Source organism: Chaetodon auriga, chromosome 4 (assembly GCF_051107435.1).
Source record: "Chaetodon auriga isolate fChaAug3 chromosome 4, fChaAug3.hap1, whole genome shotgun sequence".
Lineage (NCBI taxonomy): Eukaryota > Metazoa > Chordata > Actinopteri > Chaetodontiformes > Chaetodontidae > Chaetodon > Chaetodon auriga.
In genome coordinates, this window is record NC_135077.1 from 22,019,255 (window position 1) to 22,038,210 (window position 18,956).

Consider the following 18,956-nt stretch of genomic DNA (forward strand, 5'->3'; position numbering starts at 1 on the left):
TCCATGATTTTGTTGTCGTCTTTGAAAGAATCACATTACTCAGTAAAATCCTGAAAGATGCTCTTTATTTAAACATATATGTACAGGTAGTTTCAGCTTATTTTCTGCATATTTGTTCAATATTCAACAATAGGACCTTCATAAATTCACTACTACTACAGAACGCTAAGTTATCAGAAGGAAGGTAAAGTGACAAAGGGCAACACTTTGCTTGACAGGAGTCACTAATGTCCTAAATACACTCAAACATACACCGTCTATTGGAGGCATTTACAAGAGGATTGCATTCATTTCCTGGTGTTTATCATAAAAACGCAAGACTAAATTCAGAGGATGCAAGTTGTTTGTCAGCAATATCCATAATATCTATGAATGACGTCAGACTACCACAGTCAGTATTTCCCAGTAGTTGTTAGCTGAGATGATGTCAGTATGGTCAGTAATGTGGTGGCTGGGTGGATGAGCAAACATAGTGGACCATTAAAAAAACTGAAATGTGCAGGGCTTAACTTAAGTAATGAATGGTCATATGACGTTTGCATGACAGTTAGCATTAGCCTCTATAGAGTGAAATGCTATTTTGGACATGTATTCATAATTTTGTCTGACTGGATTTTCACATATGTTTTCTGTCACACTAAATTAGGAGGATTCAGCATTTTTTTAGCCAACAAATCATATAGCAGGTCTCTGTGATATCAGTGGGTTTTCTGTAAGTACATGATACACATTGTATCCAAAAGCTTTCCCTGGAGTCTGTCTTGTTCACGACCTGAGACGATGAACTCAAAAACACCGCTGTGTACTCTTCCTTATGCACAGCACTGTGTATTTTATATGTCCATCATATATTTAGATGTACTGGTTGCCAGATTTCTTTTAAAGCAGTCAAATGCTCTTTATTGGCATTCAGCCTTAACATGACCGTCTTCATCAAGGATTTCTGTGGAAGCTTTGTCATTTTCGTTAACTGTGACACAGTCAGAGAATTAAACTGCTAAACTGACCAAAGGATGGAGTCAAAATATGGTTCAGCTCCAGTGCAAAAGCATCCGCTGGCTGCCACTCCTCTCTAACCCTAACCCTCCTCTATGCCAGTCACCTGATCAGCAGCCATATTGTTTGTCTGAACCACGTTTGTTTGTCCCACATGGGAACCATGATTAAAAACACAGAGTTGGGGGTCTCCTGAAGGGGATAGAGGTTCATTGGTTGGTGTTAAAGGGCTGAAATGGAAGGATAAATACCCGTTGTCGAACATGATGGGATGAAAACACATGATTTCTTTTTCCTGTCAGACAGAGAACCCCAGCAGTGAAACTTCACTTTGAGGGCATTGTGCTTGTTCTTCCGTAAATGTTAGCACTGTTTATCAACCCACATGATCATAGACCATATTGGAATGTTACACAATGGAGAGACCCAATCTGATTCTCATTTAGGCTTTATTTACAGTTCCCTTCACATATACTGTGGACAAATACCTTCACTCACAGATGCTTTTTACTGTCAGGTTCCCCTCGAGTACTGATTAGAGATCAGTTCCCAAACTCTGGACTGAAACCTTGTGGCTGGAACTCAGTTATGAACCCGAACAGTTTCGTTTCGGGGGGGGGGGGGGAATCACAGCTAAACTGAGGTTCTTTGAGTCACAGGAAATGATGTATGGCATGTCACGTGACGTGAGTATGGTATGTTGTTTCTGACACGGGAACAAGCTCATGAAGACGTCTGTGTCAGTTACATGACGGCACACTGGGTGGCTCCGCAGCAATCCTTAATGATGGCCACTCCTGACTTGGTGATGGACGGTTTGTTGGGGGGCGGCTCCGGGATTTGTCTCTTGGGCTTTGGAGGATCTTTGCAAAGAGAGAGAGGAGAGAGAGAGATGATCACAGCGTGGAAGGCAAAGTGAGCAGCACTCCTGACTGTTTCAAAGCTGGTCACTCACTTTGTGTGACTTTCAGCTTCTTCTCCAGAGGCATCAGCTTCAGTCTGAGGAACTCCGCCATCTCCTTGTCCTCCTCTCGCTCCCTGAGTTTCACACACAGTCACATGTGAGCACAGTGCACCTGATTCAAAGGACGAGCACGCTAGCCTCACTGCAGTTTGTGCCTCTTAAAAGGCCCTTTTCACAGCAAGAATGACACAGGTGCAAAGAAGAAGATCAGTGATGTCTGAATTCTGTTCAGCTGCGTTGCTTTCAGGGTCCTGGTGTTGCTCATGCTGGTTCACTGTCATGGCTTACAGGGACACTTGATTAAAACAGCAATCGTTCATGTCATTAGTTACACCTGTGCTTTTCCTGCTGTGACGAGGCAAAATGTCTGCTGGGAAAAACATTGTTTATTGTTGACTGGTATACTCTGATCACAGAGCTAAGCATCTGTTCCTCTGCAAGACAAATCCTGTGTTTGTAATCAAAAAAAGATGGTCGCCAGAGGTTAAGATATCTCCTTGCTCCTTTTATTTCACAACACCAGATGTAAAAGATGTAAATGCATTATTTTGGTTCATATTGTTCAAATTGAGGAAGGAATTGTCTAATTTCTGGCTTTTTTGTTGGTTTTCAAATTGGGACATGGGTTGAAAATCTTTTGGGGTTTTTTTCACGCAGCAAACGAATTGTAGCCACATGAGCCACTGTGGCTAGCACAGCTGCTAGCATGGCCTTGATGTTGACACCACACACACTGTTACACACTTTATTGTTGTGACTCGGTGCATCATAAAGAATAAATCTGACTAAACTGATGAAGACACCCCGTAACAAAAGCATATCTGGTAGCTGCGTTACAAAATGAACCTTTAGAGTTGGACCTCACAATTAGCTCATCCAGTGTTTTAAAACCAGCCTGTCATTTTGTAACTCAAAGCGACGTCTGTGTCACACTGTGGTAATCTGTGGGCACAGGGGAAGTAGAAAATGACAATGCAGAGCCAAGTTCATCCATCAGCCTCCTACACACACACACACACACACACACACACACACACAGACAGTGAGCGATCGAGCGAGCGGTGGTGTGATGATGAAGTGACCCTGCCCCCTGCCTTCAGTCATGCTCACATTTACTCCACACACTTACTCTAATGAGTCTCCTTCCCACTGCTTCTCCACCACCCTGTCTATCAAATGAGGAAATCAACAGTTCTACCCGACACCGCGTAAACAAACAACCAGCCAGCTCCCGCAGACTTCCTCCCAGATATTAACTGCGCCTGCAAGTGGGAGCGCTCTACCTTAATCTCTCCACCTCAGCATCATCGACCAGGAAATCTCTCTTCTGCACCAGCTTATGGATCTTCAGGATCAGCTCCTCTTCCCGCTGCCTGTGCTTCTTGGTTTTTTCTTTCTCTGGGGGAAAGGAAGAAGAGAAATGAAAGCGTCACAAACATGTAAATAAATGGATGGCTGGAGGGACGAGCAGACTGAAGTGAAACCTTAATATTCTCCCTCCTCACATAAAGCATATGCTGCACGCAGGCTCCGTACGTTTAGCTACTTAACAAGTGACCATAACAAACTGACCTTACAGCAAAGTCAGCTGGCTCTTAAACCCTGACTCACATCGCAAACAGACCCTTAATTCTCCCCTCATGCATAATTTATAACAAATAAGGCACTGACTTAATTATGCAAATGCTGGAGAGCTCTGTTTCATGTTTTATTTGGCAAAGAATTTGCATTCACAGTCAGAGACCCATGAACACGACATCCTCTTTGTTTCGCATCACGTTCGTAACCTTCACACTCCAAAGCACAGACATAGACGCACCAAACAAAGTGTAACACACACACACACACACACACACGCATGCGCAGACAGCTGCAGAGGTAAGTTGTCTGACACTGCTGGTATCTAGGCTAGGTGAGGAAAAGGGGGTTTGAAAAACGAGTGCAAACATCAGCTCTTTCTCCCATCTGGAAATAAAGCAGAGTGCTGCAGATACAGTGCGTATCCCCCCCGAGGGTGGAGCCATCTGAGGGGTGCATGGCTGGAGCTGGAGAGGCAGCAGGGTCTGCTTGTCACGTGGCTCATTGTGCTAGAGTGAAGTAAAGGGGCTGCCTGAACCCCCAACAACTACACACATGAGGCCCCAGTGGCTCATGGGAATGTCAACGAGGGCCAGTTTTTTGTGTGACCAGTAATCCCAAATGCACAGGGAGGCTTTACACTGTAATGCAATGCAATCAAAGCGGAAGGCACCATAAAGGACAGTAGGGTCTCATCCTCTGGGTTTTCTTTCTGGGAATTTGGTTGTTTGGTGTAATTGAACAGTAGGATTGATACATAAGATATGAAAAATACAAATAATTAAAATTTTGGAGACTTTCTTTATTTTCTGGATGAGGATGTGTGACATGTGGAGTGTGTGGATGTGGTCGAAAGCTACGGAACAAGCGCGCCAATGGACGTTAAAGCTAGATTATTATGTAACTTTTGAAACAAGAAAATAACGTCTTCTTACAAATTAAATGTTGAACTCATAAGCAACAAAATGCACCTTTGCTCAGGTCAACCCTGTCGGTATTCTATTTACATTCAGTGTTACTCACCAAAACACATCGTGTGTGTGTGTGTGTGTGTGTGTGTGTGTGTGTGTGTGTGTGTGTGTGTGTGTGGGTGTGTGTGTGTGTGTGTCCTTCAGCGCTAACAAAAGTCTTGAATACGTTCTTCTCCCTCATACAACTTGTGATTTTCTTCAAAGCTTCAATCCTGCATTGCTCACATCCATGTTTACCTGCTAGCAATCTTCTTCTCCCCTGCCTTTGTTGGCGCATTGCTGGCACACCTGTCATCAAGTGGAATAGAGTGAAACTATTGGCTGGACTGTTTATTGCGTCACTCGCGTGTGCAGAGGACCCGCTCATAAAAGCTGCTCCACAGCGCTAATACAGGTCAAAAACTCCACAGGGTTCCTTTAAGATTTGCTGTGTAAGTGATATTAGTGAGTCACTCTTTTCTACTTAGTTACTGTTAAACTACATTTTGCATTTGACAGTTACTGCTGATGGCTTTGTGCTGGGATCGTCTTTTTTGGTATGAGGGGGCAGGAGGTGTCACAGGGTTGCACTGCGAGGAGTCATGACCTCAGTATTTTTAAAGTCCTGACTACAGCCCAACATTAAATCAACGCCAACTACTACCACTACAATCACTTCCTTTCTGACGGCATTCATACACTCATTCAAACATCACGACTACTGCAGTACTGCTGTAATGGATTGCATTACACTGCAAAGTACTCTGTTATGTTGTCCTCACTCTGTACGCTGCAGGGTTGAAAAGTGGTAAAAATAACCCCCCCCCCGTGATTGACAGGCTGCTGGTTCGTTTCCCTAAGCAGCGGATGAACATCCATGAGTGCTGCTGCCGTGTGTGTGTGTGTGTGTGTGTGTGTGTGTGTGTGTGTGTGTGTGTGTGTGTGTGTGTGTGTCCTTGAACACGACACCAGCCCCTCCTGCTCGCACACACGAACACACGATGTAAATACCTTCTGCGTGCTGTTGCCATGCATGTGTTACTATGTGAGACTCAGCTGACTTGGTGAAACACTTCAGCGCATTCTGCATCTCAGATAGAGACAACAGCAGACCGTGGAGTTAAACCAATATTTGATTCTGCAAACACACCACAAAAGCACCCAGGGAGTCAACATGAATGCTCGCTCTGGACGCTCTGCCTGGAAAGCTTCCCCCTCAGCTCATATTGCTTTCACAGAGATGATGCATGCGTGTTTGTGTGTGTCTGACTACCTCTCGCCCATAACTCCACCACATCCCTGAGACTTACGATCAGTCCTGCATAGTTTAGTGTAATGACACTTCCTATAAATCACCATGACGCCTGCTGAGGTTATGAGACTGGGAGCTGCAAACAGGTGCACTGTGTGCCAAGAGTTCAAACAGGGAGTGTGCACATCCATTTTTGATGAGTAGTTTGTTTCCTGAAATGCTCAGAGCTGGTTTTCATGTTGTTACCATAAGACAGAAATGTGCGTGTGTGCGTGTGTGTGTGTGTTTGTGCTGTACCTGGTACTGCGACAATCTGTCTCAGCTCCTGCTTTAAACTCATGATGTCTTTGCAGAGCTGAATGTCATCCATCCTAGAAAAAACGAAGGAAAACAGTAAATCACTGGCTTCCATCAGATTAAAGAACAACAGATAATATTAGCTGCTTCTACTTCCAGCTGAAATGATGTTAGGCGAGTTATATTTTTTCATGAAGCCTGGAAAGAAAAAGCATCATCTATAAAATGATCTGACGTCGCCTGTCAGGTACCACTTTTATGTCTTGATTAAGTGGGAACTTCTGTCAATGTCCAAAAGCACAGAGATTAATTTTTGAAGTTGAATTTTATACTATTTATATATAACACAGATGAAATGAAACATCCAAACTAAGGCTGGGAAAAAAGAGGATTTTATTTATTTTCCATTAATGCTCTCATTCCCGGGCCTTCACGTGAACTGACTGGCCCTTTGCTCTTCGTGTGTAACCCCTCGTTGTGTGTTCTTATGGTGATTTAAGCAACATGTGCATGTCTACTAAAATGCATTCTACAGTGAATCATCATAAATCTTAAATACAATTAGTCACATCAAGCATTTCCTCTTTTTTTTAAGTAAATGTTTTTTCCCCAAAGAGAAAATGTGCAAAACATCCCAATTTGAAGCTAACAAACTTACACTGTAGCCAAGAGCCTTTAAGCAGCAGATAAACAGAAGCAGAAACTCTAATCTCATCCATTAAATCTCTTTTATGAAAGGTCAGAAACTAATAAATGCCAAGAACATTTTCCCAGAGCCACGTCTTCAAATTCTTCCATTTTATCCAAAACCAACAATTTGCAGTTGACTAAAATCAGAGAAACGCATCAACTCCTCCCATGTCCACACCTGAGAGGGCGTCTGCATTTGGCGTTGCTGCTTGCTAAATCACTGAAATCATTAATCAGCTATTAAACTGTTGGTGAATTCATTTTTTGTCGGCTGAATAGCTGATTGATCTGCACTCCTGTCATTAAGAGACCACAGCCTCAGGTCCTGGTGCGTCACTCATCGGATGTGTGAGTGGAGGGAAAACATGCAGCATGAATCAAACCCTCCCTCTCTGAGCCCTCAGGGCCTCGACGTTTTCCCCTCTTCTCCCCTAAATCCCCTCCTCTCCCTCGCTCTCTCTGCGGAGCAGTGACAGCTACCACACAATTATTTCTCCCTGTGATAGATCAGGCCGATGACTCATCCATAGCCTCCTCATCCTCCTCCTCCTCCTTCTGCATTTATCTCTGTTGCTCCGTTTCACACCTCCCTCCTCTCTCTTTCTCCCCCTTGACCCCTCCCTTCAGCTTCTTCCTCTCCCTCTGTTTTTCTCCCTCCTTCTGCCTTGTTTCTCACTCTCTCAGTGCTATCGGTGGATTCCAGCAGCTTCTGCATTCTGACACCCCATCTGCTGGTGTGTGTGTGTGTGTGTGTGTGTGTGTGTGTGTGTGTGTGTGTTTATGAGCCGCCTTGAGTCACACAGAGCCTGACAACAGAGACGTAAGCAATAAGCAGCGTGGCGGCCTAATGAAGCCTTTCAAGTGGGCGTGTGAATTTACATTATCAACAGAATAAATCTCTAAGATGTGTATCGCCTCACCCGACACCTCGGCCCTCGTGCTGCAGATGTTAGGGGTGTACTGACCCCCAAAACACACCGTTCACGAGAGACAATTTGATACTGTCTGATCAGCGGTATGAAGGTGCATTGGACACTCCATGATACTGTCATTTACAGTGGTTTTTGAAACACACAGCGTGTGTAACACTACATAACAAACAATTAATCGGAGCTTCTCATTATATCAAAACGGCTGACAAAGCAAGAAAATCTTTTCAGGCCCACAAGAAAACTGCACATATGCAAGGAGTGTTTAACATAATCAAACTGAAATATAAAATCCTCTGTCACAGTATTAGTAATATCAATATATCACGATATACTAAAGTATCTAGAAATGTGTTGAGCTAATCCTGCAAATGAAATAACTGAAAAAAACCCCCAAGGCATTTCATTTTATTGATGCAGAGATCATCCTGCTCATTGATTTGCAACCTGTAATGCACAACCAAAGCTATTTAAGGGATATGAAACATTAATGATATGGCACCATCTCTGGTGGCTGGTAGACTTAAATCATCTCACTTATATCATCCAAGTGCTATGAGTCTGTATTAGAGCGGCAACAATTAGTTAAATATCTTAATATAGTTGACAACATAATAAATAAGTTGCAATGAGTTCGTTAGTTATGTTACTGCCACAGATTTAAACTCAGTGTTTGTCTGATCAGCTGATCAACATCCCTGCGGTCACGCTGTACACAACATTCCTTTGATAAAGGCGGACAGAATTTAGAGAGACAGGTCATAAATACAGGAAGTCTTCCCAAACACGGATCCATAATCCTTGAGCTAATGCTGATGAGGAGCCAAAGAGTTCATCATGGTGACTCATTCAGCTGCTATTGGCATGTCCAGGCTGGAAATCAATGGACAAATGGGCTGCCTCCCCCAGTATCAGCCAGCTTCAAAAGAGCCAACTTATATGACAAGGAGACAGCATTGAGCGTCTTTGCAGCGCATCATGAGTGTCCACTGTGTCATAGCAAAGCAGAAAAGCTCATTTTCCGCCCAGGGACGGCAGTGGGAACGGTTATGAAACTGTACTGATGTAATCTTTGTCACACTCTATTGGAGATTGGTGTTGCAATAAGACACTCACATGAAGCGCAGCTCTGACTCCCGGCGCACCAGGACCTCTCGCAGGCGCTGGATACGAGCCATCTCCACCTCGATCTCCTCTGGAGCCATGGTGCTCTCTGCCATGGACACATCTGAATGACCTGAGGATGACAAACGCAGTGATTACAGAGAAAAAGCTCAGCGCACATGACCAAATCACAGACTCCAGCCTGCATCTAATTTAACACAGAAATTTGTTTCCCTTTGATTTCATGTGACAAATGCATCCAAGGCTTCCTAATCTCTGTGTTTTCATCCTCGAAAACTTTCTCTCAGCGTCTTGGCAAATACGTTTCTCACCTCGTCCACCCGGGACGCGTCACATCGCATCATCCAAGAACATGATACTTGGACAGAAAGCAGCATGTGTAATTGAGAGAGGCGATTTGAATTTTGAAGTTGCAGCAGTGCTTCAGGCGCGAATGACTCACTGACGACGCGATAATGTGTGTGACGCGAAGAAAAAGCAGCATTTAAGCATGTAATACTGGCACTTATAGCTCCTTCACTAATGTAGAAGGTGTCTGATGATATAGAAGAGACAACATTCCTTCAAACATGGATCAATGAGCAGCTGTGGCCTCTTGCTGATTGAGCCATTCCTCCCTGAACTGGACCGCTGAGCTCAGACCCTCCATATCTACCACTCCACACTGACCAAACATGTATTGCACTGATCAATATACTGACCACTGCAAATCATTAAAGCAGCGCTCAGGTTTGAACAGAAAACCTGCATCACAAACTGGCCGTGTGCAGCTACCAGACAAGCTGCATTATGGGAAGTGTAAGATCTAGGGGCCTCTGCTTCCGACATATTCTTTTTCATCTGTTTCTCGCAAGTCCCCCATTATGGAGATGTAATACTTAATTGCAAGAGTGTCAATTAAAAAAAAAAAAAAAAAGATCAAAATGACAGTAAATAATCTCATGGTGCAACACAGTGCTATGAGACACCACCACCCACATGTCAAAGTCCACCTGGTGTCTCTGCAGGCCTGAATTGTTAACAGTCATCTTCCACTTTTATGCAGAATATGAATATTTCACAGTGCCAGCAAATGCACCATAGTGAGATACCTGCTGTCAGCGTGCTGTAACGCTGTCAGGGCTGCAGGTGACAGTTACGCCCCAAATTTACTGATATGCTGCTTGTGTTTTGAAAATAGTGAAAATGTCCTTTACAGTTTCCCAGAGTCCGAAGTGATGTCTTTACATGTCTTGTTTCAATATATACCTTCAGTTTATAATCACAGAAGGCAGCAAATATTTACATCTGAGAGGCTGGAACCAGAGATTATTTGTTATTCTTGATTACAAATCACTTAAAAGACAGGTTCACATTTTCAAAGTCCATCCTATCAATCCATCTGGACACTCACCTGTCCATATGGACACTGACAGAGTTATCGGTGTCTGTAAACATTCCTCCTGTCCTCGCTAGCTGTGAACTGATCCCTTCCTAAGACGACTACCCTGAAACAAGATCCCCAGTCCACAAGCTGATAGGTCTGAATAAACAAACTATTTGCATCTTGAATCCTGAGCTGTCAGATGGGATGCCTGACATTTATCCACAGTGTGTCTTGTAATATTAGAGGACTGGATCAGCTCTTCGTCTTCCTGCAGCAGCATAAGCTGCAGTCTGCATTCGTGGTACTTTTCATGGATGCTTGCTGAGGACAGAGCTGACTCACCACCGCATTCAGTCCCGACTGGTGGCAAAACTCCAGCTCAATAACGTCTTAACAGCTCCCTGTCATCTGAACAAGCTGCTCACACATACACACGCACACATACTCAGCATTAAAAACATCACAAGGGCTGAAGAGCGTCGCTACTCCCTAATTAAAAGCAGCTTGATCACCAGAGACTAGTGAGGGTGACTCTAAAGTTTCAGGCCAACACAAGCAGCACTGCTCCTCACATCACCTGCGGATGTAAACCAGGGTCCTCACACACATAATTAATCAGCTTGAATTACCCCAGCTGCATTAAAACTAACTGGCTCATCAGTGTACTCCAAGATTATGAGTTAATGAGGAATAAACAGCCCAGAGAGCCTGGATGTGTGTGTGTGTGTGCTGGAGCGGCCACATGGGGAAAACCACAACATGGAAATGTCAGTTTCTATGTCTGACAGCCAAGGCAGACACATCCTGCAGTCACACCGTACATACACGACTGCTGCTGCCTCCGGACCACACCTCCTCAAAGGAAATACAGATGGTGAGCACAAAATAGAAAATGCAAGGTAAACACAGGCAGTATTTGTCTTTGCTTCAGAAATAAGAGGAGATAAACTTAGGGCGGGGGGGTGGGTGGGTCGCTGTGCTTTACCTCTGTCTTGTTTTCTTACTGGATGTGTTTGTGTTGGTGGGAGACAGGCAGACAGAGAGAGAGAGAGGGAGAGAGAGGGAGAGGGAGAGCAATGGCTGGATCTGTGTCTAAAAATATCCACTGCATTTTTTTTTTCTTCTTCTCTGAATTAATCTGGAAGTTTCTTCACACCCAGCTCTCCTGTGATGAGTTATTCTCAGTGGAACCAACTAGGACACATCTTAAAGGACGTTATCACTTGGTTGCTTCCGTCAACACATGCGTCATCCATCGCCCTTTATCACTCAGGCTTTCATAATGGGACAAAATAACAGAAACATCTAATGCAATGGCTTTGCAGCTGATAATGTTGATTTCTGTCCAGACGGTGTTTGTTCATCTTTACGGTCACGTTTGAGGCTGTAGTCTGCGGAGCTGCTTAGAGCTGAAACGACTAGATGATTAATCACTAAGTCGACTGATGAATGAATGGATTACCAGTAACTGTCACACATCAAGCCAAATGCTCGTGAGAAAGTGAGAAATTGCTGCTTTTTTCAGTTTCATATCACTGTAAATGGAATATCTTAAAAAACAAAAAAGAAAGAGGAATTTAAAGATGTCACTCTGTGTTCTGGGATATAGTGACTGGCATGTTTTCAGCATTTTCTAACACTTTGAATTATCAATGGATTTACCAATAAAGTACCTGCTAGTATAGCCCTGCAGCTCAAGAGGTGTTAAAGAGGCGTTTGCTCAGCTTTACAGTCATCTTGAGGCTGCAGGCTGTGCTGTTGTTGTTTTGTGTCAGCTGAAGCTGTTGAGAATGTGCAGAAACTGTTTTTTTGTTTTCTTTTGTGCTGACCGTCTGTACGATTCAATCCTCAAAAATAATCACTGAACGTGAGCAATGCACTTAATGGCATTTTGAAAAACTGCCCATCAAATGATCATCTCTCACTCAATTTGCCCTAAACTGAAATATCCCTCCCAAAGTGAGATCCAGAGGATACATCCCTCTGGATTAGAGCAGAGGATATGCTCCTGCTTCATGCTTCTACATCAGCTCAGACTCACAGTCAAATGACTGAAAGCTTGCTGCATTTGTAGTATATTCCTTGGCCCAAAATTCATTCACAAACCTCTCAGTAGCCCATAGAGGGGGCTTAACAGGCCTTTCGGCAGCAAGGCAGCGTCCCAAACCTTTGTGAGTCACATATTAACCATTTCAACACTAACTGCTCTGTTTTCACCGAGCGGAACACACGCTGCAAACCCCTAACTGACTGTTTCTGCGCTGCAGGAGGTAAACCCTCATATTCTGATGCACGGCGCTCACCTTTGTCTGTTGTCCATGCCGTTTCCGACACGGCGCCGTAGCTCCTGAGCGCGCGCTCGGTGTCCGAAATAGATTTCTTCAGTTCCATGTCGGTGGAGTGGCCGCGCGCAGAAACCGGGATGCAGTCTCAGTCTAAATCTGCTCGCTTCCGCTGTGTGCGTCCTCCCAGATAACCCACTTTCACCCGGTGACAAGACTCCGGCGACCCGAGACGCTGAGCATCTTTGTTCAAGCTTTCAAGTCCCTCGACGTGTGGATGGAGGTGAGGATGTAGGGAGCATGCGCAGTGCGGGCAGGGATGTGGAGGCTTGGGAGACACCCACTGGCACCGAGATGACGTTAAAAATAAAACAATAGGCACACAGTTGCGCTGGAGTTTTCATTGGCAGCCTCGCCAAGAATTTGTTTCGAGTACATTTAAATACGCCAAAGATGCCTGGACGAGGTCCATGTAATTATTATCAATAAAGAGATATGAAAGCAAGCAGGGGAAAGAGCTCTTCAAGCATTTTGTCTCCCAAGCAGACCTCTGGTTGTTACTTGGCAGGCAGAAATAAGCACTCAAGGTTAAGTGGCAGGTGTTTCCACATCAGGGGTCTGGTTGCATATGGTCAAATACTGGAATGTGTTCGAGCAGCCTGTTCCAAATTTAGAAACGGCTTTATTAATAGGTGCCTAAAGCTTCATTTTTGAAGTCTCAGAAGCAGTGAGAGGTAGTCTGGGGACGTAAAAACAAGTAGTGAAAAGGAAGGAAAGCCACACACAGCCAGCAGGCCTTTCAAAGTACATGCTGTGCTCTGTGTATTCCCACAAGAGATGGAGACAGAGCTGCGGTTGCATCTAAACAGTGAGTAATACAGAGGAATGAGTAATATTTCTGTCTGAACACAAGCCAAAACACACCCAGGATGTACTTTGATAGCATATATTAGAGATGCATGTCAACCGTAAACAAAGAAACTGGTTCAGTTGCACAACATACAGTTCTGGGTTGGAGTGTGTAACCTGAGTTCAGTAATAACTGATGTGTTTTGTGTTGTATGCTCAGTAAACACTCACACAGTGGATCAATGGGATGGGAATTTATTCAACAATAAATGTCTTTCATTTGTACCACGGTTAGTGCAGCTAAAGTGCCAAATACGATCAAATCATCGTTTCAGTACATTACAGGCAGCAGCACTGATCGATAGTGATATCAAGACCAGTCAACACAGAGACATTTCAGACTGTGTTAAAGCATCAAAGCACGCTTTGAATGAGTCTGCAACATCACCCAGTCATCTGTTACTGATCTGAACGAAGGGAATATTCATCGGTTTTAGCTTCCAGTTCAAGTGTAACACATTAGCATATAAATATTAATTAGAAACACTCTAACCCTACAATAATATTACATTATTTTTACTTAAGGGTGCAACTTAATGTCTAATAAAATGGATCAAATAGCTGTAGAGACTGCATTTTCTTCTGTACCACAATTCAAAGACTGTGTCGTTATAATGATATTCATTCATTTTAGACTCAAACATATGAGAAACATAAAAACAGACACACCTCTCTGTGACACAAGGAGTTTCAGTGATATTTGGAAATGGTTTTTTTTTTTTTTTTTTTTTTGTTAATTATCTGCCTGAGATGGAAGAGATAAAGTTTGCCCTCAACCTTTTAAATTGTATACACAGGAAGAACAGTCAACTACAAATGACCTCTATGACAAACTGCTCGGTGGAGGTATCTGACGTTACATTTCAAGAATCACTGCAGGCAAGGAAACCTAGAAACAGTTTCACCAAAAGGTCAAATAAAACTAAACAGAATAGCAAACTGTACTGAAAAATTAGGAAATTGGGCAAAGAGGGACAACAGAGAGCACTGAATGGAACCACGACAGGAGGCATGCAGCATTTCCACATTCAAGTAAACGGATGTTTGAGACAACTTCATCAAGCATTGGCAGACAAAGTCAAAGTAATCTTCACTACCTCATTACCTCCACAGAGATGAACAATGGCTGACAATGTGGAACTCAAAAATGATTTTAGATATGTTTTAATGTTTGGGGGTTTTAGTGTTTTAAAAGATGCATGTAGACCTTTATCTCTTGTCTGAGCAGCTCGTTACGGTCCTTAGGTGTAAAGTATGTACCTCTACGTTAATAATACACAGATAAACTCTAGAATGTAACGGATTATTGGTACCTGTGTGCATTTGTACCAGAGTGAAAACTGGAACCAACCAAACCAAACAGATAGATCAGGCACTCTGATGCAGTTGCAGATAACAGTCAAAGCACTTGTGAGAGAGCGATCTTTAAAAGTTTAGAAATTTGCCCAAATTTGTGAAGTTAAAAATCTGAGCTAATATATCAGCTGCCACTCCACATTGTGGAGATAATTCTGTGCCACTACTCAGTCCAGTTTTTCGTTTAGATGTGCAGCAGAGGTGCTCTGGGACATCACCCTTACACTCTAGCATCGTCACAGCCTCGTATTAAGCATGGTCCAGTTGAATAAGGGAACTCTCTCGCTCTAAATGTGAGAACACAAGACTGCAATTTAAAATAAAACCTGATGAGAAACACAGCATGGTGAGGGCTCACCGTGGGGTGGAGAAGTAGGACTGAATGATATTTTCTCACGTGCTGTATGAACACTCAAAAATAAACCGTATATACATTCCATCTGCTGGATTCTGTTTCTTAAAGCACCTTACGGCATCATGGCGACGCACATTTTCAGTCCGGACTTTGAACTCAAACTCTGGCAGTGATGGTGCAGCCACAGACAGGACAGCCATCCACCGGACCAGCTGCCTCCTGTTCAGAGCACGGCCCCATTTGTTGACGTTTTACGGCGGCTGATTCTGCACGCTTCAGTTCCGTGCAGGCTTCGATGCTACGGTTGCCTCTTTGGGAGCATCTGTCTTCTCCTGAGAGTCTGCTTTCTCCTTTGCGGATTCTGCTTCATCCTCTTTAGGAGGGAACATCCACGCCAGCGCGGCACCAGCCGTGCCGTCGCCGCTCTGACGTGAGAAGCAAAGGAAGGTGGCCCAGACGAAGGCACAGCAGCCTGTGAAGGTGGTCCGCAAGTACAGAGGCACCAAGGCAAAGTTCGTAAACTGAGGGAGAAAGATGAAGATTATAGTGTCTATAAATCATTGTACAGGTGTATCACGTGTTTACATACCAATAAATAATACAGATTCATTATCTGAGCAGTAGTTTCTAAAACCAAATTACTCCCATGCAAGTGTTGTTGTGAGAGGTCACACAGACTCTAAAAAATCTAAAAAATTCATCATACTGCAAAAATGCCATGATTGTGTGAGGCTATGAAAGATCAGAATAGTGAAGAGAACCTTCACTCAAAGGCCCACTCACTAACCCACACAACAGGCCGATGGTGAGGCTGTGAGGTGTGAGGGAGAGCATTACTTATCTTTAGTAAGTGGACCTTTGAGGTTACATTGTCTTCACTGAACACTGTTTCCAAAGGTCAAGAATGAACATTTATGCATGTCAGATATCAATATTTACCTGCATAAATGGCCAGAACATCAGGCCCGTCTGAAGAAAGACAAACAGAAAGCACACAGATCATTTGTAGACAGAACGTTATCTGCTGACACAGCGGAAACTTCTGTGGACAGATGATAAACTTCATGTGCCATATTTCCTGTGTCATGTTGGCGCTAACTTCACCGTCCTTTCAGTCCCTCCCCTCGTGTGTTTTCCTGCCTTCTCAGTACTCACCTGCCCCTGATTTTGTTGGTAAACTTGTTTTCCCTGTTACTCTTCCTGATTGTTTTACAGCATTTCTTTGTGTCGGTTTCCATGGCATTTGACTTGGCTTCGTTTATTGGATTTTGTTTTTTACCTGCCTGGATTTGTTTGCTGCATTCGGACTGACTTCCTGCGTTTTTCAGTTAAGACTTTGCCTTTTTGGACTTTATCATGTGTCCTGTATGGTTCCCTGCACCTTAGTAGAAGTCATAGTTACAACACATGATGCATGCACAGAACTGTGGGTTAACAACACTTAAACTCTCTTCATAACCTGTTTACGTTTTGATGGAGGCACAACTTAACCGTTGCTGGCGAGCGCTTAGATGCCACCAAGACGAACACGCTGTGACAAGGCCGTCTCTGCTCCTTCTCACCTTGTACGTATTCAGGAATTTTTCTCTCCAGTCTTCTGTGATGTCCTCCTTGCCCTCCAACACGCTGAGACCTGAGTAACAAACAAGGCAAATGACAGTCCAGTGTCTGACTGATGGAAGGTTTATAGACAGAGTAGGAACACCTTATACAAAGTACATCAAGTGTCTCATGGAGTCAGAAAAAGAACTACGATGGCGATATGTCAGGGCACGTTTTCTCAAGATTTAACTGCAACATATTCTCTTGCAAGATATTATCAGTGCAACGACAGCTAGTACACTGTTTTGATTAGGCATCAGGATTGTGGGATTTATATAGCAGCTGCCTTTATTAATATGGTTTGCTGCTCTATCATCAGATTTATTTGTTTAGTGAGTGAATGACCACCTACAGCACTAACCACTACCACCTTTCCTCATGTACTGTAACAGGGATGTTAAAGGGAGCACTGAACAGTATAGCGAGTTGTTGGCATAAATCACCATGTATAATACTAATCCTTCAGGTTTAAGTGACGGATGGCATTTTAATGTGATGTTTGGTCTATTCTGATAGTCGATTAATCGGTTTGAGTAAATTTGTTAAAAAATTATAAAGTCAAACTTGGACTACTCTATGACAGTAAACTGTATATTTGTGGCTTGGGGATAAAACAACACATTTGAGGATGTCAGCTTGGTCTTTGGGAAACACTGATGGACATATTTCACCATTTTCTGACGTTTTATAGACCAAACAACTATTCGATTACTCGAGAAAATGACAGATTAATCCAAGTAAACCTGACGCTGAGTGCTTGGAGTGATGTCTTTCAGGTGACCTCTGCCAGTCCAGCTTCGTTTCAATGACAGACTGCTGATCTTTCCACATCTAGAGAGGAGTCCGGAGTGGACTTGGATCGAGTTACAAATCGACAGATATGAGATCTGTTTTGACGTTAACCATTAACCGGCCGGCCGGCTCTCACCGGAGTTATGGCGTGCTGTCCCTTTCGTCCTACAACCCACCGACCTGTGTAGAAGACGCTGGTAGCCAGCGGCGCCGCTGTGGTCTGATCCAGGAACAGCTTCCTCATCACCATCCGGACGGAATTCCCGGGAAACCTCCGCTCCAGGAACCGCATCCAGAAGAAATTGAAGTTGCCATGGAAACTGAAAGCGAGCACGGCGACGTTCCGTGTGTGGGTCCAGTCCATTTTGTCCCTCCGCGAGAACCACTGATGGACGAAGTCCCCTCCGGCGAACAGGCAGCCGTACATGGTGACGTTGGTGACCCACGGAAAGCGACGGATATGTCTCAAAAACGCCTTTCGCATTATTTTAGTAACTGTTGCCCAGTGAAATGAAAAGAAATGAAATCTTATTGAAATATATATGTATACTTAGCTCAAAGTGAGAGTTAGCTGGCTAAATGTCGCAAATTACACGGGCGTCATCTCTGTCTGGAAGTCCCCGCGGCATCACGAACACGGTGCATTTCAGTCCGCTTTTCGATGGAAAACGCTCAGAAAGCTTATCGACGACACAGTGAATATGTTTGTGGAATAATGGCCGTCATGGAGACACAGGAGCTCATCGTACACCATCCGAAAGCCGGCACAGGACTGTGAGTCTGCTGCCGGCCGGGTCCGCTCATTCTGCGTGATATTACTACGCCCCTTTTTACGTCAAAAAAAAAAAGACAGTCGGCTACTGGAGCAAATTTCCGAGATGTAAGAGCAGCTTCTGTAGCTCAGCCTGACACACTGGACTTTCATCTGGGATGATCTACTTTTTGTGTTTTTTGCCTCATATATTTGAGTTTGATGAGGATATGTCGGCCGTCTCATTTCTTTACATAAACACAGCTTTTTTTGATAATTGTGCCCAACATCTGTTCAAAATGGAACATTTTATAGTTGAAAACTAAACTTGTCAGTGGTTCCTGATGGACAGCTGTGTAACGAAGACCCTTAATTCTACATTAATTTTGGCATATCTTTGACATTTCTCCCATGTATTCTCCTGTCATTTATTGGCTAACAGCTACATCAGTACTGATATATCTGTCGTAAGCTAATATCAGCCAAGCCAGTTCATCGGTCAGGTGTCAATGGCTAATTTGATATATAGTAACATCCACATATGACAATGTTATTAAATGGAAATTAACCAAGCAGCAAAACCTTTACTCTTCTACTCAAGCGCGGAGCTCAAAAAGTTTCTCCCCTTTCAGCTTCATTCATCTGAACACACGCATAACACACACATTTCAAATTAGATTTGACCATTTACATTTATTCTCTACCAGGTACAGTACGTTATGCTAACAAGTTGCTTTAAGCACCTTGCAACCTTCTGAATAA

At 43.6% G+C, this 18,956-nt stretch overlaps 2 protein-coding genes across 2 annotated transcripts; both read right to left on the minus strand.

Moving 5' to 3' along the window:
- Positions 1–48: 48 nt before the first annotated feature.
- bmerb1 (bMERB domain containing 1) lies at positions 49–12,730 on the minus strand. Its single transcript, XM_076729598.1, has 6 exons — positions 12,451–12,730; positions 8,773–8,893; positions 6,038–6,111; positions 3,244–3,358; positions 1,952–2,034; positions 49–1,859 (listed from the first exon to the last, which is right to left on the minus strand). Exons 1-6 carry the CDS (start codon positions 12,536–12,538, stop codon positions 1,741–1,743), a joined length of 600 nt encoding a protein of 199 aa, XP_076585713.1. The 5' UTR covers positions 12,539–12,730; the 3' UTR covers positions 49–1,740.
- A 787-nt stretch (positions 12,731–13,517) lies between these two features.
- LOC143320142 (mpv17-like protein) lies at positions 13,518–18,273 on the minus strand. The gene is made up of 4 exons (XM_076729597.1): positions 17,624–18,273; positions 16,612–16,682; positions 15,989–16,018; positions 13,518–15,570 (listed from the first exon to the last, which is right to left on the minus strand). The coding sequence occupies exons 1-4, from the start codon at positions 17,925–17,927 to the stop codon at positions 15,325–15,327; spliced, it is 651 nt and encodes a 216-aa protein (XP_076585712.1). The 5' UTR covers positions 17,928–18,273; the 3' UTR covers positions 13,518–15,324.
- Between the last annotated feature and the right edge of the window lie 683 nt (positions 18,274–18,956).